Source organism: Esox lucius, chromosome 5 (assembly GCF_011004845.1).
Source record: "Esox lucius isolate fEsoLuc1 chromosome 5, fEsoLuc1.pri, whole genome shotgun sequence".
Classification (NCBI taxonomy): domain Eukaryota; kingdom Metazoa; phylum Chordata; class Actinopteri; order Esociformes; family Esocidae; genus Esox; species Esox lucius.
In genome coordinates this window covers 5,159,218-5,179,979 of record NC_047573.1, presented here as the reverse complement: position 1 = coordinate 5,179,979, position 20,762 = coordinate 5,159,218, and the positions used below count along the sequence as shown (strand labels likewise).

Below are 20,762 nucleotides of genomic sequence, written 5' to 3'. Positions count from 1 at the left end.
TGTTATCGGGTCCGTTTCAGCCTGTAATCTAATCAGAGCATTGATGGTTCAGGCTAAACCGTTCTGTCGTTTTGGTCATTTCGCGACCGCTCTGTCGTTTTGGTCCTGTAGCGACCGCTCTGTCGTTTTGGTCCTGTAGCGACCGCTCTGTCGTTTTGGTCCCGTAGCGACCGCTCTGTCACCATTTCCGTGGTCCTGCTCATAGCAGGGTCTAATCACAGGGTCTGAGTATTGGTACCGTGTAAACAGTTGAACATGACTTTTCTTAATGGACCTTCTGCCCTGATGTCGTGACAACACACAATGCATTGTTGACTGTTCTAACCGGTCTGTTGCAGGGATACACAGCACACATTCTATTTTTATGGTGTGGGCAGTCAAACCCCAACATGTTAATGTATCTGACATGACCTCCTCCGGCCTCAGGTGGAGTCGGAGAGCCAGGAGCTGGTGGACGGCTCCCTGATAGACCTGTGCGGAGCGACCCTCCTATGGCGGACAGCTGAGGGTCTCAGCCACACCCCCACCGTCAAACACCTGGAGGCGCTGCGCCAGGAGATCAACGCCGCCCGGCCGCAGTGCCCCGTGGGCTTCAACACCCTCGCCTTCCCCTCCATGAGGCGCAAGGTACACACACGCCGTTTCATCCCTCCCAAAGGAAATGATGGGTGCATGCGAGTACAGCCTGGATGCAGTGTGGACTAAAAAATTGAATTGGGCTGTCACTGTAGGGTGGAGTCAGAGGGGGAGATGGGTCGGGTTGGTGGTGGTGGGTGCGGGGGCGGCGGCTGGAGCCGGTGGGGGGGTCTGGGAGGGGTTGGGGGGGGGTCAATGGGGGGGAGATGCGGGGGGTGGGGGAGGTGGGTGGGGCCAATTGGGGGGGAGATGGGTGGGTTGTTGATGGCCTGGACAGAGGGGGGGAGGACGGTCAGTATGCGATTATAGTCAACAGATTTGGAGAATTACAAAATTGAAGTGATTTACTTTATTTAAGAAATAAATTACATTTAAATATTAACTTTGTATGTAGTGTCATCCAAAGGATTTGAATAGAATAGAACTCACGCTGTGTTACTAGTATTCATGAATACCGTTGAATACATTCAACAGAATAGAATTAACCTCACGCTGTGTTGCTAGTGTCCGTGAATACCGTTGAATACATTTAACCGACCGCACTCCTTACGATCCACGGCAGGACACCCCGGACGAGAAGCAGCCCTGGGTTTACCTCCACTGTGGCCACGTCCACGGGTACCACAACTGGGGAGGTCACCGGGACCGGACGGACCCTGGCCGGGAGGAGGGCGAGCCGGGCCGGCAGGCAGGCCTGACCCGGGAGTGCCCCATGTGTCGGGCCAGGGGGCCGTACGTTCCCCTTTGGCTGGGCTGCGAGGCGAGCTTCTACCTGGACACGGCACCGCCCACCCACGCCTTCGCCCCCTGCGGTCACGTGTGCTCTGAGAAGACGGCGGCGTTCTGGAGCCAGATCCCGCTGCCCCACGGGACGCACACCTTCCACGCCGCGTGTCCCTTCTGCGCCCAGCAGCTGAGCGGCGAGCAGGGATACGTCAGACTCATCTTCCAGGGACCGCTCGACTGAGGGGACTGTTCTGTTGTTGTCGGACTTACTTTCTCTACGGTGGTTTAAGGAGCGACGCTTACAGCAGAAGCGTATAACTTCCAATTCCCTGCAATTATTATTTTTTTTTTTACGCCGTTTTGATTTTCCTGCCGCCAGGATTTTCTGGACTTTTCTCCTTTTTTTTTCTCTGTGTGGTACCCTCTGGGCGGTTTTAAGTGACCTTTTTCCATTTTCTCCTACAGGGAATGAAAACAAAGATATCTATATTTTCACGTGAACAACAGACAAGACAGAAATGAAAGTAACATGCAATCGCACTGTTGCTAGACGATATGACTGTTTTGTCTTGTTTTCAGCAAAGAACTGTGAACAGTGGTAATCTATTGTACTATCATACATATGGATTTATTAGTTTGTTGTAATATTCACCCCTGTCTAATCTATAAGAGTTAACTTAAACAAATTCCTTATTTATTCCCTGACTCCATATTGAATCAATTTCAAGAATAGAAGACAAACTCCTATCTCATTTCTACTCCCTCACTCCGCTCCTTCAGATAGGCCTGACTTCAGTACTCTTTAACATTTCTATTTGACTGTTAAGAGTGTAACAGTGTGAAGCAGATATCAAGTTCGAGGGTTGCATTCACTAGAAGCCCAACAGAAGCAGACAGGAAGGGACCTATCTGAATTGGTCCACGGAGAAACACTTGTCATTGTCTGTTTGCAGAAAGGTTTGCTACTGTGTGCGCTAATGAATGCGACCCAGGCATGTGTTTGGGTTTGGGATTTGTTCAAACTGCTTTTTGACACCTCATTGATCTATTGAGTGTCCATTACAACTTGTTTGTCATTACTGAAACCTCAGTGTTTGTCTGTCTGACCAGTGTGTTCTGTCTTTGTTGTGATGTCTGTGTGTTAAATGCCCCCCAAGGAAAAGTTTTCTCTAGGTACAGGTCTAAGATCAGGTTCCTCTAGGTAGAGGTTTAGGATACATTTTCCCTAAACTTGATCCTAACCTACACAATTACAGGAGGAAATGTAAAACGTACTCCAGATCAGTGTCTAGTGACAACTTTAACCCTTCATCATGCTAGAACTTTTTTCCCACAATGCACTGCAATTACCTTTTCGCATTCAAAGCAATAGATTTAAATGGAGACTTCCTGCTTCTGAAGCATCTTGGGATTTGTAGTCCAGATGGCCGTTTTTGAGGGTCTCCTACCTTTTAAAGTCCTGGCTTGGGAACCAACAAGCCCAAACTAATGAGGCTTACTTGTTGGAGAGTTGTGTGTATGCAAATGGTGGTGCTTCCTCATGCGTATGTGCAGTGTCATACCTGCTACGATCAGTTAGCTACATTGATAGCTATGTCTGGAGTTGTGTGTAGTGAACACACAACCGACTGTTGTCTGGGTGTAAAGAGAGGTAAGACTTGACGTCCTTCCTCAATATAAACATTGAATGTCATTCTCTTTTCTAGGCTTTACAATGATTATGAACTAAATGGTATTTATATATTAAAAAGTACCTCAGTGGAAAAACGAGTCATAAACTTCAAACTTAAAAAAAAATCACTTCAGAAAGGGGTGTGTGGGAATTCATTACTTCCAAGGTGTGTGTGCGTGTGTGTGTCTCTGTGTCTGTGTCTGTGTGTGTACTTGGCTGTACAGTACTGATCTCTACTCTCTGACTGTGATCTATAGTAAATACTCACCTCAGGGAGAAGACACATAATCATCTGTCCTATTAACACACACACACTATAGACAAACGGCTGTCAAGCCAGTAGACACCCTCCGTGCAGTGAACTTCAGAGGATACCTCATCAGTTACTAAAGGTCTCTGTCTGTCTGTCTGTCTAAGGCCTAGTTTATACGCCGCGTGCAACGGACGTGGCTCAAATAAAACTGCTCTTCTGCATTAATTGTGTAGCAAAAATATGCAAACGTGCGAACACCACCTCCCTCGATCTGTACCTCGTAGCAACCACGCAGCATCGCTGTGTTGTGTAGCCTAGAGCCCCACCCCCTACTTGAATCGGGTCGGAATTAGTCTCAACTTCTCTGGTCTTCTCTCGGTTCTGTGTACTTGTCAAAGGCACGGATTTCCTGTCATTAGGGAATGTGTGCAAGGAAGGGCTTTACTCCGTGACGCATAAATGCTCCTTTGTCCCCTACATAGGGCATAATAATGGTGCACTTTTTAGGGGACAGGATGTCATCCATCTATGTCTGTAGAACTTCAGTGGTGTCTGTCTACTCCCCCTGCCTTTTCACTCCCCCTCCATTTACTCTCTACCTCTTCTCTTTCTCTCCGACCACTTATTCACTCTCTCTTTCCTAACTCTTTCTCTCTTTTTTTTTTTTTCGTCTCTCCACGCCTGTGGTTCTCTTTTGTCTCTCTGGCTCTGGTCCAGGGTGTTGAGTCCCAGAGCTGGGAACTGTGATTGTGGGGACTGTGATTTAGTTCAAATCGAAGAAAGTCAGTACAGACGGCAACTTAAGTCGTTTTTAAATTTGAAAAGAAAATGTCTATTTTCACTAATGAATCGACTGATTAGAAACGAATTATTTACAACAAAGTATTGCATTTTTAATATAAACGTTTTCCTCATAAAATGTTTTATTTTCAATTCGCCCCAGTCCTGTTAGGAGCGCAGCAATAACACGCTGGACCAGAGATCGATCTTATCAATTTGCTTTATGGCAAAAGCTGAGAATGTTTTCTGATTTAACAGTTTTTGTACAAACTTTAAACAATAAACGAAAAAAAAACCGTTTTACTCAAGCACTTTTGTGTTTCCATGTATATTGCCACGACCACGACAGTATTGTCACCGTATTGCATTTAGGGTTACATTAATCGATGCTTGGAAATGTATGATGTACTGTCCTCTTGTGGTTGAAATGGGTAAGTACATGTATTTTATTATATACATTATACAATTTCGTAGATTGCCAGATGCTGTTATCCACTGAAACTTAAAGTAATTAATCCATACATTTTGTTTTTTTCGTACCCCTCACTCCCATTGGACCCGAATAGAGCTGCATCAATTATTGTTTGGTGGTTACGGGAGATTTGAAACGGCACTGAAATATTAACGCCTGTTGTGTTTCCTTTAGCAACGTAGCCTGTACGTTGTAAATGGGCCGTGCGGTGTACATCAATGATTTTAATTTGGGGCTAGGTAAAAAAATTAAACTAACCATGACTTACGTAAATATGAATCTTAATACTACAAATGTTTTCATAGTATTGAGGTAACGAAGGTGCGCTCTGCCACTCATATAGGTTTGAGATTGTGACACGAACTACTTTGAAGGGAAAAAAAATGCATTCCAGACCCACCCTCATTTTCCCGGGAAGTCAGAATTTCTGAATTTCTGCAGCAGACGAGCAGCACAGGATTGGATCAACTTACAGCACATTGATAACACGGCAGGCTGCAAATTGGATTTTAGATTCCGTCGTATATGCTTTCCCAAGATAATCTTTTAGTTTTCTGACTAAGTAATACAATTTGTTTACAATTATTCTGCATTAATTTCTGCTGGAATCTCAATAGAAATCTCTGTTGGAGGCCACGCCTTTTCATCGCAGAAAATAAGTTAATCGAAATTTATCTGAAACTCGCCTGAGCAGCTTCATTTACTGTGTGTCGAAATGGCTGAGTCGTTCTTTGGAGATCAGGATTCATTTAACTGTTCAGTATGTCTGGAACTATTGAAGGATCCAGTGACTACAGCATGTGGCCACAGCTACTGTTCGGGCTGTATCGAGGGCTGCTGGGATCAGGACGAACTAAAGGGTGTCTACAGCTGCCCCGAGTGCCGACAGACGTTTGTCCAAAGGCCCGTCCTGAACAGAAACACGTTGCTGGCTAAAGTGGTGGATAAATTGAGATCAAATTCTCAAGCTGCTCCTCATGCTGACCGTCATGCAGGACCCGGGGTTGTGGAGTGTGATTCCTGCATTGGGACCAAACAGAAAGCTGTCAAGTCCTGTCTGGTTTGTCTGACTTCTTACTGTGAGACTCACCTCCAACCTCACTACAAATCTCCTGCCTTTAAGAAGCACAAGTTGGTCCCAGCCTCCACGCCACTACAGGAAAAGATCTGCTCTCACCATGACAAACTACTGGAGGTTTACTGTCGCACCCACCAGCGCTGTATCTGTTATCTTTGTACACTGGATGAGCACAAAGGCCACGACACTGTCTCGGCAGCAGCGGAAAGAGCCAACAAACAGGTGCAGGTGGAGAAGAACCGTCAGACATCCCAACAGGCAATCCAGGTGATGCAGGGAGCAATTCAGGAGCTGAGAAATGCTGTGGACAATCTGAAGATCTCTGCAAAGAAAGCCGAGGAAGACAGCGAGCTGTTCATTGCAGAGCAGATCATCCACATAAATAAAATGGGCTCTATGGTGAAAAATCGGATCAGAGCCCAGGAGAAGGCTGAAGTGAGTCGGGCTGAAGGGTACCTGGAGCAACTCGAGCGTGAGGTGGCGGAGCTGGAGATCTGGGATGTTAATATGGAGCACTTATCACTCACGGAGGATCACATCGAATTCCTCCAGAGGGTCAAAGACCACAGTACACCTCCCGTGTTTGAAGAGGCGCCTTATTTTGTCATCCACAGTTGGGATTTTAAGAATGTGACAAAATGTTTCTCTGGGCTAAAAGAACAGTTGACCCAGTGCTACGAGAATGGACTGGTGGAGATATCTAAAGCAGTGAAAGCTGTCCGTATACTGGCTGGTGCAGATTCTTGGAAAAGGGATTCCTTAAGAACTCATGGTCCAGTAGTTAAGAGGATAAAGCCTAAATATATAGTGTAATGCCACTACCTCAGTTAAAACAACCTGATACCCATTTTACATGTGTCCATATTTAAATGTTTTCTACCCAAACCACAGTTGGAGGAAGCAGAAGCACTCTATTAGAAAAAAAAGTGACTGTTTTGTTTATTTGAGGGTATTTATGTACCTATTGAATTCTGAATTTAGAGAAATCACACAGTCCCCCTGTTTATGGACACTATGACCAACCCAATTCTTATGGGGGCTGCTAGATTTCCGGTATCCAATATATTTTTCATTAATATATTTGTGCTGTGGTGAAAAAACAACAACATGCATAATTCCAAAAAAAATCTTAGAACAAAGATAATGAGACGGTGTCCAGAGTTAAAGGTAATCTGAGTTGGTTTGGACTGAATCCTATTGTATAATGTTTGTGGACACATCCAGAGATGTGCATTCACATTGATGATCAACAAACCATTTAAAATGACTGATTCATTGTGTAACTGTAGTTGAGGCTGAGTCGTTGTGTAACTGTAGTTAAGGCTGAGTCATTATGTATCTGTAGTTGAGGCTGAGTCGTTGTGTAACTGTAGTTAAGGCCGAGTCATTATGTATCTGTAGTTGAGGCTGAGTCGTTGTGTAACTGTAGTTGAGGCTGAGTCGTTGTGTAACTGTAGTTGAGGCTGAGTTGTTGTGTAACTGTAGTTGAGGCTGAGTCATTATGCAACTGTAGTTGAGGCTGAGTTGTTGTGTAACTGTAGTTGAGGCTGAGTCGTTGTGTAACTAGTTGAGGCTGAATCGTTGTGTAACTAGTTGAGGCTGAATCATTGTGTAACTAATTGTGGCTGAATCATTGTGTAACTAGTTGTGGCTGAATCGTTGTGTAACTGTAGTTGTGGCTGAATCGTTGTGTAACTGTAGTTGAGGCTGAGTTGTTGTGTAACTGTAGTTGAGGCTGAGTTGTTGTGTAACTGTAGTTGAGGCTGAGTCATTATGCAACTGTAGTTGAGGCTGAGTTGTTGTGTAACTGTAGTTGAGGCTGAGTCGTTGTGTAACTAGTTGAGGCTGAATCGTTGTGTAACTAATTGTGGCTGAATCATTGTGTAACTAGTTGTGGCTGAATCGTTGTGTAACTGTAGTTGTGGCTGAATCGTTGTGTAACTGTAGTTGAGGCTGAGTCGTTATGTAACTGTAGTTGAGGCTGAGTCGTTATGTAACTGTAGTTGAGGCTGAGTCGTTATGTAACTAGTTAAGGCTGAGTCATTATGTATCTGTAGTTGAGGCTGAGTCGTTGTGTATCTGTAGTTTTGGCTGAGTCGTTATGTAACTAGTTGAGGCTGAGTCGTTGTTTAACTGTAGATGAGGCTGAGTCGTTGTTTAACTGTAGATGAGACTGAGTCGTTGGGTAACTGTAGTTGAGGCTGGGTCGTTGGGTAACTGTAGTTGAGGCTGGGTCGTTGTGTATCTGTAGTTGAGGCTGAGTCGTTATGTAACTGTAGTTGAGGCTGAGTCATTATGTAACTGTAGTTGAGGCTGAGTCATTATGTAACTGTAGTTGAGGCTGAGTCGTTATGTAACTGTAGTTGAGGCTGAGTCATTATGTAACTGTAGTTGAGGCTGAGTCATTATGTAACTGTAGTTGAGGGTGAGTCATTATGTAACTGTAGTTTTGGCTGAGTCGTTGTGTCACTAGTTTTGGCTGAGTCGTTGTGTCACTAGTTTTGGCTGAGTTTCTTCAGGTCTTCTAAGAATTAATACTTAATTGGCATTCTGTGTTTTTGTCTCTGAAATCAATTCACATTGTGAAAGATGGTATACAAACGACATGCATTCATGGAATTTGTATTATTTTTGTCAGTCAAGTGTGAGTAATGTTTAGAGATGGAGCCCTGCTGGGGTATTCAAATAGAGGAGCTTTCTGTGTGTTATTTTACATCTATTCTTACAATAAATGTTGTCTGTTTTGAATTTTTTTAAATCTATGTAATGGTTTTGTATAAGAGAACAGTGTGAAGCGAGGACACCAGACCCAACCACACCTCACCAAATACTTTTTGTTTTTTAGGCTTTGGACAACCCCCTGTTGTTCTCCACAAACATCAAGTCCAGACAGCTGCAACTCACTTTTTCCCTGCTGGTGCCATCAAAGACCTGCAGCTTATCAAGAACCGTTCAGCTGGACTGGTGTTCAACCCTCCTTAGTTCTCACAAGTCACCCGACTTGGCTTCCAATCAAAGCTCACATTCGCTACAATAGGGTTTGCTAGGACGTCAGAGTTCCTGCCCGTTTTCCGAAAATGTCAAAAACAACACCACATCAACCTATCATCAAATATTTAATTTGAATCAGGGATCCCCTTGGGGACCCCATGACCAGGATTGGGAAACACTGGTGTACTGTGTATTTACTACCACTAAGGTGTGTTGTTGTCCCAACTTGATATCCTAAAATAAATTCACAACTAATGCCAAGTCAGTCTGGATAAGCGCGTTTGTTAAATTACAAAATGTAAAAGTAAAACATTAGGGTTTAGATTTGGGGTAACATTTTGGAGATTAGGGTTAAGGTAAAAGAAAAGTTATTTTTAAAGGGTACTCAACTGCTGGTAATAACCGTAACCCAATAGTTGAGGTCAGAAAGTTGTAACAAGGTGTTAGGGCAAAGGTTAAGATGGATTGTATGACTAATATGCTACTGAGGTAAAGATTAATCTTAAAGTTAGCGGAATGGGAATATATAGGTGCTGGTCATAAAATTTGAATATCATCAAAAAGTTGATTTATTTCAGTAATTCCATTCAAAAAGTGAAACTTGTATAATGTATACATTAATTCCACACAGACTGATATATTTCAAGTGTTTATTTCTTTTAAATTTGATAATTATAACTGACAACTAATGAAAACCCCAAATTCAGTATCTCAGAAAATTTGAATATTGTGAAAAGGTTCAGTATTGAAGGCACCTGGTGCCACACTCTAATCAGCTAATTAACCAGCTAATTAGCAAAACACCTGCAAAGGCCTTTAAATTGTCTCTCTGTCTAGTTCTGTAGGCAACACAATCATGGGGAAGACTGCTGACTTGACAGCTGTCCAAAAGACGACCATTGACACCTTGCACAAGGAGGGCAAGACACAAAAGGTCATAGCTAAAGAGGCTGGCTGTTCACAGAGCTCTGTGTCCAAGTACATTAATAGAGAGGCGAAGGGAAGGAAAAGATGTGGTTGAAAAAAGTGTACAAGCAATAGGGATAACTGCACTCTGGAGAGGATTGTGAAACAAAACCCATTCAAAAATGTGGGGGAGATTCACAAAGAGTGGACTGCAGCTGGAGTCAGTGCTTCAAGAACCACCACGCACCACGACATATGCAAGACATGGGTTTCAGCTGTCGCATTCCTTGTGTCAAGCCATTCTTGAACAAGACACAGCGTCAGCTCGCCTGGGCTAAAGACAAGAAGGACTGGACTGCTGCTGAGTTATGTTCTCTGATGAAAGTACATTTTGCATTTCCTTTGGAAATCAAGGTCCCAGAGTCTGGAGGAAGAGAGGAGAGGCACAGAATCCACGTTGCTTGAAGTCCAGTGTAAAGTTTCTACAGTCAGTGATGGTTTGGGGTGCCATGTCTTCTGCTGGTGTTGGTCCACTGTGTTTTCTGAGGTCCAAGGTCAACGCAGCCGTCTACCAGGAAGTTTTTGAGCACTTCATGCTTCCTGCTGCTGACCAATTTTATGTAGATGCAGATTTCATTTTCCAACAGGACTTGGCACCTGCACAGTGCCAAAGCTACCAGTACCTGGTTTAAGGACCATGGTATCCCTGTTCTTAATTGGCCAGCAAACTTGCCTAAACTTAACCCTATAGAAAATCTATGTGGTATTGTGAAGAGGAAGATGCGATACGCCAGACCCAACAATGCAGAAGAGCTGAAGGCCACTATCAGAGCAACCTGGGCTCTCATAACACCTGAGCAGTGCCACAGACTGATCGACTCCATGCCACGCCGCATTGCTGCAGTAATTCAGGCAAAAGGAGCCCCAACTAAGTATTGAGTGCTGTACATGCTCATTCTTTTCATGTTCATACTTTTCAGTTGGCCAACATTTCGAAAAATACTTTTTTTGTATTGGTCTTAAGTAATATTAAAATTTTCGGAGAAACTGAATTTGGGATTTTCATTAGTTGTCAGTTATCATCACAATTAAAATAAAGAAACATTTGAAATATATCAGTCTATGTAATGAATGAATATAATATACAAGTTTCACTTGAATGGAATTACTGAAATAAAGCAACTTTTTGATGATATTCTAATTTTATGACCAGCACCGGTAGATTTCTGGTTTTCTGGTCCCCACAAAGTTAGAATAAAAACTGTGTGGTTGTGTGTGTATTCCTGGTTTTACTGCAGTCTATGTGTGGGGTCCAAAACTGCCTACAAATATGGCCAAACCTGACAATTTGGTCCCCACAAGTATTTTTTTTTGTTGCCAGTCCCCATTACGGAAAGGGCTATTTTGGACTGGAGGTTTTGAGTAAAGGTTCACTCTCAATAAGGGGTTTCAGTCAGAATTGAGCTTAATAACAGTATAAAGGTTAATTGAGATTAGGTTAAAGACTGGGGTCAGGTTGGATTTATGATTAGGGTTTAAAGGACCAGGAAAAGTGAATCAGCTCTCTGGTATCCACAAGGATAGAAAAATGTGCGCAAGTTAGTGTCTTAGTGGAAAACTCTAACATACTTAGAAATAACATGTGAACTCAAATTTTCATTTCAACATCCAAAGTGTTTAAGCAATTCAGGTGGTTTGTTTTTCCTGACAGACTGCTTAAGGCAGGCTTAATTTCCAATTCTGGTGCAAACACGACCCCTGTCATGAAAAAACGACAGACTGGCTTACCTCGCCTTTCATTTCCAAAACAGTCAAGCATGCCGTTTCCCCTTTTATCTCTTTCAGAACGACATCTCCCGCTCTGACCTGGAAGACTGAAATGTGGTCACTTGACTTTCTCTGTGCCATTCCGGAAACTGCCTCAATACAGTCTCATTCTAAAGGCGCCCAGACAGTAAAACAGACAGGAGACATGGGGAGATCATTTCATATTGCACTTTATTCAGCTCTAGAACATTCTAAAGCTTAGCACCCACAAACATCCCAACTCTGCATCCTGGACACCTTTCAGTCTCAGGAAACCCTAGAAATGCATTCAGGCTCCCATTCGGCAGAAAGTAGAAGCCTCAGATGACATTCAAGCCTCTGCCAGTTGGTGTTTGTGGGAGTTGTTAAACCTCCCGCAGTGAGTGAGTGTGTGTGTGTGTGTGTTTTAGTTCTTTTTGTATTACATTAACAACAACCATTGACAAAAATATGCTGCCACTATTCTCTCTATCACTCTGGACAGAGCAAGTGATGAGTGGAACAGAGAGTGGAACAGAGAGTGGAACAGAGGGAGATGGAATGGAGTGGAGTGGATGTTCACAGTAATGTACAGGTGGACTCAGTGGACTGATAAACAGACAGGGCAAAAACAAGTTTGATATACAAAATATAGTTTTGGGGAATTACAAACATGTCAATATGTATAAGGTATTTTTAAGGTTAAGCAAGCTAACATACCTTTATTATTACACATAAGCCATCTTATCCAATGTTATTGGTTGAAAAACTGTTCAGTATCACATCCCACGAGTCAGATTCCCAGAATATAATGCCAGACGAAAACAACAATGACAGATTATTCTACTTTTTGACCTGATATTGTTTTGAACAATCTATCGATTTGTGACTGCATTAACATGTACATATTGCATCTCCCATTGATATTGCACAGGGTACCATATCGTCAGTACGATGGCATTGTGATCCCACAGGTAAGACCTCTTATCAAATGGGTATCTTATCAGTAGGTATTGGGGATGCCACTGTCTCTGGAGTCAAGGACCAGTCTGAACGCTATGGACGGAGTCTGTATCACAAGACTGGTGTGGATAAGATGAGCTTGGTGTGATGGCTGGGGTGGATACGATGAGCTTGGTCACATGAGCGGGCGATGAGCTTGGTCACATGACGGGTTTCATAACAAGACTGGGATAGCAGGTAAAGGCTTCAGTGATCCAGGATGCGAAGGTTGCCAGAAACAATTTTGTTCTCCAGTATCGTGCCAGCCGGAATGTCGATACGATCTCCGTGATTGGCTATGATGATTACCGTTCCCTGCAGGTGAAGGCGGAACACAAACTGTTAGACCCGTTTAATTTTAGCTTAGTTTTCTACTACAATGTGTTTATTTGTTGTATTATGTTTGTTCAGTAGGGGGTGCTGTAATCCTTCTACTGAACTTCTTGTGCCACTAGAACTATTGCTCTAAGACACTGGTTCTTAATCTATGGTATGCGTATTGGTGGTACCCTTTAGTAGTACCCGGAGGAATCCCAAAAATATTTTCCTTTTGGTCGGCCTACATACGAGCACCATATTTATTTTACGTGCGTCTAAACAGTGCTGTGAAACTAGGAGTGCTCGAGACAGACTGTGGCTGGTGCTCCTACGCCTCAGACGGTCTGAAACGCTCGTACAGTTTCGCGGCAATGTTTAGACTTGCGTTAAAAGAATGTGCGTGCACGTCTACACTGTACAGGGACAAACATTTGACATGCATTTAGCGCTTGGCAGTTGTTTAATTTTGGTCCCTGGTTACAAGTAACCTAGTAACTGTTACAAGCAAAACTGTGCTGGCAAGATAGTAAGCGGATGTAGATAACATTATGAATGGTTTATTACAGACTGCAATCATGGCTCCAAACAGGAAGAATTAGGAAGGGAAGTGTGGATCATATCTGCGAATATTTCGAGCAGTCCTGTGGGAAATGAAGTGGACCGCAGTGAACCGAGCACAAGTGCTAGTGGCTTCTTCAGCAACGCCAGTGAAGTCTCCACAGCACCGGCTAGCAGCAAACGGCGCAAAACAGTAAGCAAATATGTCTTGAGTTACATCAAATATGAATTCAGCTGGAGTGGGACGGAAGAAGAGCCCAGGCCGCAGTGTGTGGTATGTGGTAATGTTCTTAGCAAGGAATTCACTGCATCTCAAATGGCACTTACAACCAAACACGCAGTGCTGAAAGATAAACCCGTTGATTTTAATTTTTTTTAAGTTCACGATTCAATCCTGTGTAACACCAAAGCACAGGAAGCTTTGTATAGTGCCAGCCTCCATGTTGGGAAAGCCAGTAAGCACCATAACTGGCGAACAACAGTGTCTACCATTAGCCAGAGATGACAGAAGGCTGCCAAACGGATAAACTTTGTGCCACTTTCAATCAACACTGTGTCACAGAAAATAGGAGCCATGGCAGATGACACACTGAGGGTATTTAAAGGTAGAGAAAACCCATTTCAGCCGCTTGTACTCGTGTTTGTCATTTTCTCACGTTTAAAGAAACTGAATTTGGGACTACAGGGACTCAATGGTTTTGATGTGCAGGGCAAAATCAAAGCAATGCTGAGGAAGATGGAGTTGTTTATAGTTAAAGTTGAGGCAGGAGACCCAGACCTCGCAGGACTGGGATTGCAGAGGGCAGCACACCCTTCTCATTGGACTTATGTAAGTTGTCAATAGTCACCAACATGCTGGCCAAAATGTAACTTCATTTGTATTTTGCCTAAAAATACAACAGTTGTTATTCTAAATGTTCTCCCTGTGTGTGTGTGTGTGTGGGTGGAAGAGTTTTAGTGCCAGTTCCAGTGGGACCCCTTTGTACAGCATGGCGGTGGCTGACAACAGTGAACAATAAATAATATTCTTATTAGAAAAAAAATTGCCTCCCGTGTGAAAGGAGCGTAGTTATACAGGGTGGGCCTAGGCTACTGTATTTTAACGTCAGTCATATATCGGTGGAACTTGGAGAGACAAATATTTTCTGAGGCGGTACGTGGTGTGAAAAGCTTGAGAACCACTCCTCTAAGAGAACAGAAGCCCTGTCTAACTGAGATGTTAGACTGAGGACCAAGAGGTTTCCCTGACCGTGAGGTCTCTGCTTGGGGGGAAAAACTCAGGGTCCTGTTAACTCACCTTGAGAGAAACTTGTTTTCCAAACGTCACGTCACCAGACACTGTCAGGTGATCAAGCTCCAGCATGTCAGGGATGCTCTCGAACCGGTTCTGGTACTCCTGGACCTGAGGACACAGATTAAACAAACTGGTAACGCTGAGTTCTGATATAAAACACTGTGAAACCAAAATGGGAGAGCTGGAGGGGAAATAGTCCGCTGTCTCGGGATGGTTCTCCCTTGGTAAACGCAGTATGTGTACTCTGCCTCCGACACAACGTGATTTAGTCATATAGTTTCATAATCATGTTCTGATGTTTCTGGTTAGACCCCAAGAAAACTAAAGCCTATTTAAATATAGGATTTCTATAGTCATGGTAGCGTGTAGCACCAACATGCTTCTTTAGTGTGTTTATCTTACAAACTGTCTAAGAATTACAAGGACCCAAGACACTAAGTCGGACCATTTAAATGTACCGAGGATAAAGGCTGGCTAATCAAGGATGTGAAAGAAGCGGCACACATCAAAAGGATGTGTTGAACAGGTGTTTGTTGAAGGAAGGGCTTACATCTGTGTGTTTTAAAAAAAAAAACACAACCATTTAACTGTTTTCCCATTGTTGCTTTAACTGTATGTACTTGGCCGTGAATATCACACCCACGATTTTCTAGGAACTCGGGCAGTTATTTCAGCCTCTTTTGATTGGTCTCTCTGGTCACGGACCGGTTCAGACCGGGCCTTTGTTGGGAACCTCTGACTATTACAATTATCCAGATAAACACCTTGCTTGAGACCAGAACTACAGATTTGTGACCTTCGATCCGGTAACCGTTTGTGGTACTGTGAGGCGCTGTAGCGGAGGTGCCGTGGCTAAGGGTCACCTTATCACCTTATTGAAGGAGCTGCCCAGCTTGATGTGGGGTGTAGTGGGGAACTCCCGCTTCTGGCTCATGGTGAGAGACCCTGCCTCCAGGCTGTAGAGGTTGGACATGACCAGGAGGAGGTCCGACACGGTCTTGACAGGCAGGAAACGGGACCGCGGCACGTTGATGCCCATGGCGTTGTCAAAGCTCTTTATGGCAGCGCCCACCGCCGTCTCCAGCTGGATCACGTTCTGTCCGCCGTCCAGGGTCTGCCGGATAGAAGATGAGGAACCGGTGGTTAACGACACGGATAGATCAGGAACCGGTGGTTAACGACACGGATAGATCAGGAACCAGTGGTTAACGACACGGATAGATCAGGAACCGGTGGTTAACGACACGGATAGATGAGGAACCGGTGGTTAACGACACGGATAGATCAAGAACCGGTGGTTAACGAGACGGATAGATCAAGAACCGGTGGTTAACGACACGGATAGATCAGGAACCGGTGGTTAACGAGACGGATAGATCAAGAACCGGTGGTTAACGACACGGATAGATCAGGAACCGGTGGTTAACGACACAAATAGATCAGGAACCGGTGGTTAACGACACGGATAGATGAGGAACCGGTGGTTAACGACACGGATAGATGAGGAACCGGTGGTTAACGACACGGATAGATCAGGAACCGGTGGTTAACGACACGGATAGATGAGGAACCGGTGGTTAACGACACTGATAGATCAGGAACCGGTGGTTAACGACACTGATAGATCAGGAACCGGTGGTTAACGACAAAGCGTACTAGCATTAAAAAAAAAGACTGTTTACTGACATTAGAAACATATTTGAAGACTCCTAATGGTACATATTATTCAAGGCTGTCCATGACCTCTGACCTGGAGCAGAACCTCACTAGCTATGCTGTCCATGATACCTGACACACACACACACAGTCTTTATCAGCAGATAATAGGTTTTATCTTGATATCTGACACAGAGAAGGACCTCACGATCTATTGTCCATGACCTCTGACCTGGAATAGAACCTCAATAGCTGTTGTCCATGATCTCTGACACAAAGCAGAACATCAATAGCTGCTGTCCAAGACCTCCGACACAGAAGAACCTCACGATCTGCTGCCCATGACCTCTGACACAAAGCAGAACCTCACTATCTATACTGTCCATGATGTCTGAGACACACACACACACACACACACAGTCTTTATCAGCAGTAAAGAGGTTTTATCTTGTGGGTTTTAGCAAGGCTCTGACTTCACGCACAGCCGAATCAGGCGACGCACAGCCAAGTCAGGCGACGCACAGCCGAGTCAGGCTATGCATAGTGGCTACGACTGAACATTGGATGATAACGTCAGAAAAACGTTTGTTTCTGCAGGATACTTCCAGTGTCAATCTAAGCAAGGGAGAACTGTTCTGAAGTTGTTGACAGGACTAACAGCAGCCTGTGGCCCCAGCAAGCTTCAGTTTCAAGCTGCTAGAAGAGTGTTTATCTATGCTTTTCTTTCAATTCACTGGCAGTGAGTTGGCATGATGGCCCAGACGCTTTATAATTCACTGGCATTGAGTTGGCATCATGGCCCAGACGTTTTATAATTCACTGGCATTGAGTTGTCATGATGGCCCAGACGTTTTATGATTCACTGGCATTGAGTTGGCATCATGGCACAGATGCTTTATAATTCACTGGCATTCATGGCCGATGGGCTACCTATAGTGTATTTTGTTTGGTTTACCGGGTCCCAGTTAAACTGTGTCCCAAATCTATTTCATTTCACTGGTGCATTTTAGTCAAATTTTAAAGTCCAAATTATCCTAAAATATCTCAAACGTAAATCCATTAACTTCCTACTGGGTAATTTAAATATGATAAATGAAAATGCTCTGACAGCATATTGGTTCTTGGAGTGGTTCAATGAGTTGCCAGGGAGAAAACAGCAGTTCCCTGATGCCTTGATCAGCGTGAAGGATTGTTTCAATAGAGCACTTTCACACTGACTCCATATATTAAACACTGTGAGAATTAGCTTATCAACTACTGAGGTGGATACACACACACACACACACACACACACACACACACACACACACACACACACCCTCTCAGGGGGGAAACAACATCTCAGGGTGTGACCTAATGTTCTCCAGCTGTGTGAGCTCAGAGGACAGCTGTTTAGCTGACAGCCTTGTTATTCCAAAACCCTTTTTTCGACGCATCCTGCTTCACCCTACCCCAACTTCTCGATGATATACAGTTGCCTGTGGACAGGTGTGTGTGTGTGTGTGTGTCACCTTGGGGTTGACAATGATCTCCATGTCCATGGCGTTCTGCTCCTGCAGCCTCTTGATGGCCCCCAGGGAGATCCACAGGTTGTTGGTGTTGAAGATCTTGAACTTGGTGACTGATTTGAACTCGTCCACGTGGGCCTTGGGCACCTGAGCGATCTCCAACAGACGCAGCTTACCGTCGTACTGGATCAGAGTACCGCCCTGGAGGGAGGGAGGTGGGGGAGGAGGAGGGGGAGGAGAGAGAGTGAGTGATGTTTTTTTTATTCTGTTGTGGTAGTACAGTTGAACTAACCTCATCCGGAACATTCTTCCAGGACCATGGCTATATGTCACGGTTTATTGTCCATAACATTAACAACTACTTTAAAACAGGGTTAAGTATATTATTAATCAAGTGTTTGTTGTTCGACTTAAATGAAGCCTTTACCAAATAAACCATTAACCAAGACGCAACCTGCAAAAAGTTGTCAGGTGGGAAGTTAGCTAACTCTTTCCTTTAACCTAATCCTCCTAAATCATTAGGTTCATTCTCCTAACCTGCCGCTCAAGTTCTCCCAACATCCTGTTTTAGGAGTCTAGCCGCGACCCCGGCAAATCACCTTGACGTCGGCGCGTGTCTTGTCGGTGACCTCCATGATGAACTCGCAGCGTTTCCCATTGGGCACCCGGCTCACCAGGTGGTGAAGGATGTGCAGGTCCACCGTGGCTCCCAGGTTGTCGATGTTGGACACAAAGATGTACTCCTGCAAACACACACGGAGAAATAAGAACGTAAACCGTGGTCCTGTGCGCTTGTGTGCAACGAATGTCACGCCGCTCGGTTCGAAAAGGGCCGCTTCGCCAGAAGATGTCTCTTAAAGGAGGCTTGAACCCGGGACCTCTGCCTCGCTGGCATGTGACCCAGCTCTGGAAGCTTCTCATTCATTGACCTAAGTGGGGACTCTTCAGGCTGAAGAGTGACCTTCACACGTCCCTGTGACCTATGACGTGCGTGTGCGTGTGCGCGTGCGTGCACCTTGCCCTCTGCGATGAGTTGGTCCAGCAGGCCGGAGTTGTAGAAGCTGGCGTAGATGTCTCCGTGTCCGGGGGGGTACCAGACGTCGGCGTTCTGGCCCGTCATTCCCATGTCCGTTGCCACGGGGAGAAGGGACTCCTTGTTAATACGCGGGTACCTGGGAGACAGTGAGGATGGAGGGACAAAAAGCACATGAAGACCTCATACCTCACTAAAGGAAATCCTCTAGGAAAGGAATATCTGAAGTCTAAATTTAATTCCACTCTAATTGGTAAAAATAAAAACAAAGTTTGGAGTAAAGCCATTTTTTGGTCAAGGGTTACAGCGTATGTCTTTAGACTTGAAGAACCACCGAGTGTCAGGTCCTGGCGAGGTGCCTCTAGGCTGCCTCTAATTGGGCACAACCAACCAGTTTCGGCCATTTGTTTGTGCCATTTGTGTTGTGCCTCAGTTCGTGGTTTGCCTCTCCTTGTTGTTTTTGTTCTTGCAGTTAAAAGCTGTTACCCTGCCTCGTGTCCTGCCTACCCACAGCCGTGACAACGAGACATTAAACCAGACACACCCGTAATCATGTCAGCACGCAATTTTCTTTTAGTTATGTAACTCAACAACAACAGGACTAACTAAAAGTTTAAAACCGGTCTTCCAGGAAAGCAATCAGCTAGGAATACGTTTAAGAACCAAAATATGAAGGGCCCATCACAAGAACCGAGAAGTCCCTCCCACCTAATTATGATGACAGGTCCATGAAGCTGATGGCAACAGATGAGGCAGGGAAAAAAGTCAGGTCCCAACATAACCTTCATCAATTATAAATGCTACTACAGGATTAATAGGTAATGTTGTCTGAGGGGTGAGGGGAGGTTGGGGTGGGAATGAGGGATTGCTAGTCAAGGCCAAAAGTTATTTCCCTTAACATACAGAGACATTAGCACTCCATGTATCTGTTTGTGTATCAGTCAAAAGCTGGTTGACACAAGCCGGTTGACAGAATACCATGAGTGTATACATGTACTATGTAGGTATAGGAACTCAGAACCTGAAACCCTTATTGGTCACAAAATAAAAACATGGTCACAAAAAAAAGCATCAGGTCATCTTTTGTGAGCTGAGAGTTTGAACATTGCTCTGTCAGCAGGATCATGAGAGGGGATGACGGTCTTGACCATTGCTCTGTCAGCAGGACCATGAGAGGGGATGACGGTCTTGACCATTGCTCTGTCAGCAGGATCATGAGAGGGGATGACGGTCTTGACCATTGCTCTGTCAGCAGGACCATGAGAGGGGATGACGGTCTTGACCATTGCTCTGTCAGCCTGACCATGAAAGGGGATGACGGTCTTGACCATTGCTCTGTCAGCAGGACCATGAGAGGGGATGACTGTCTTGGCCATTGCTCTGTCAGCAGGACCATGAGAGGGGATGACTGTCTTGGCCATTGCTCTGTGAGCAGGACCATGAGAGGGGATGATGGTCTTGACCATTGCTCTGTCAGCAGGACCATGAGAGGGGATGACGGTCTTGACCATTGCTCTGTGAGCAGGACCATGAGAGGGGATGATGGTCTTGACCATTGCTCTGTCAGCCTGATCATGAGAGGGGATGACGGTCTTGGCCATTGCTCTGTCAGCCTGATCATGAGAGGGGATGATGGTCTTGACCATTGCTCTGTCAGCCTGACCATGAGAGGGGATGACGGTCTTGACCATTGCTCTGTCAGCCTGACCATGAGAGGGGATGACGGTCTTGGCAATTGATCTGTCAGCCTGACCATGAGAGGGGATGACGGTCTTGGCTAGCAGGAGAGGAGTGAGGGGGGCGGGGATTGGGAGAGAAGAGAATTAGGGGGCCTCATTAAAAGAGGATTACATTTTGACACACTAAGGCTTGATCTTCATTTTGTGTTTGATAGTGTTCCAAAAGATCTTCAAGGATCTACAGAGTCTACGCACTCCTAGAAGAGGCTGATCAAATATTAACACTGCAAGCTTTTTCGTCTACCGTGCTGAAACCTTTCATGATGTTTTTTGAGGCCAGTGTTAGACAACTTCTCACAGGAAGTTCTGTTTAAAATAAACTATTTTCTCATACAGTATATTCTCACAAGATATG

At 44.7% G+C, this 20,762-nt stretch overlaps 3 protein-coding genes across 8 annotated transcripts in view; 2 read left to right on the top strand and 1 right to left on the bottom strand.

Moving 5' to 3' along the window:
- The window catches only part of peli1b (pellino E3 ubiquitin protein ligase 1b), a 31,433-nt gene extending 27,058 nt beyond the window's left edge, over positions 1 to 4,375 (top strand). Inside the window, exons 7-8 of the mRNA XM_010867571.3 lie at positions 427 to 627; positions 1,199 to 4,375. Of these exons, the coding sequence (XP_010865873.2) occupies positions 427 to 627; positions 1,199 to 1,603 (606 nt within the window). The 3' untranslated portion in view covers positions 1,604 to 4,375. The remainder of the gene's footprint in view (positions 1 to 426; positions 628 to 1,198) is intronic.
- Positions 4,376 to 4,977: 602 nt separating this feature from the next.
- LOC105008398 (E3 ubiquitin/ISG15 ligase TRIM25-like) lies at positions 4,978 to 8,859 on the top strand. The gene has a single exon (XM_020046321.3). The coding sequence runs from the start codon at positions 5,255 to 5,257 to the stop codon at positions 6,428 to 6,430; it is 1,176 nt and encodes a 391-aa protein (XP_019901880.2). The 5' UTR covers positions 4,978 to 5,254; the 3' UTR covers positions 6,431 to 8,859.
- A 2,632-nt stretch (positions 8,860 to 11,491) lies between these two features.
- The window catches only part of ugp2b (UDP-glucose pyrophosphorylase 2b), a 31,369-nt gene continuing 22,098 nt past the window's right edge, over positions 11,492 to 20,762 (bottom strand). For all 6 annotated transcript variants that reach the window (XM_013133981.3, XM_013133980.3, XM_013133979.4 and 3 more), the window contains 6 exons: positions 18,651 to 18,807; positions 18,235 to 18,378; positions 17,639 to 17,836; positions 15,343 to 15,585; positions 14,475 to 14,579; positions 11,492 to 12,616 (listed from right to left, as the gene is read on the bottom strand). In XM_013133981.3, coding sequence (XP_012989435.1) covers positions 12,509 to 12,616; positions 14,475 to 14,579; positions 15,343 to 15,585; positions 17,639 to 17,836; positions 18,235 to 18,378; positions 18,651 to 18,807 — 955 coding nt within the window. In that variant the 3' untranslated portion in view covers positions 11,492 to 12,508. The remainder of the gene's footprint in view (positions 12,617 to 14,474; positions 14,580 to 15,342; positions 15,586 to 17,638; positions 17,837 to 18,234; positions 18,379 to 18,650; positions 18,808 to 20,762) is intronic.

Bases quoted from the DNA above. Each gene is read 5' to 3' on its own strand.
- LOC105008398 (XM_020046321.3), top strand. From the start codon at position 5,255: ATGGCTGAGTCGTTCTTTGGAGATCAGGATTCATTTAACTGTTCAGTA.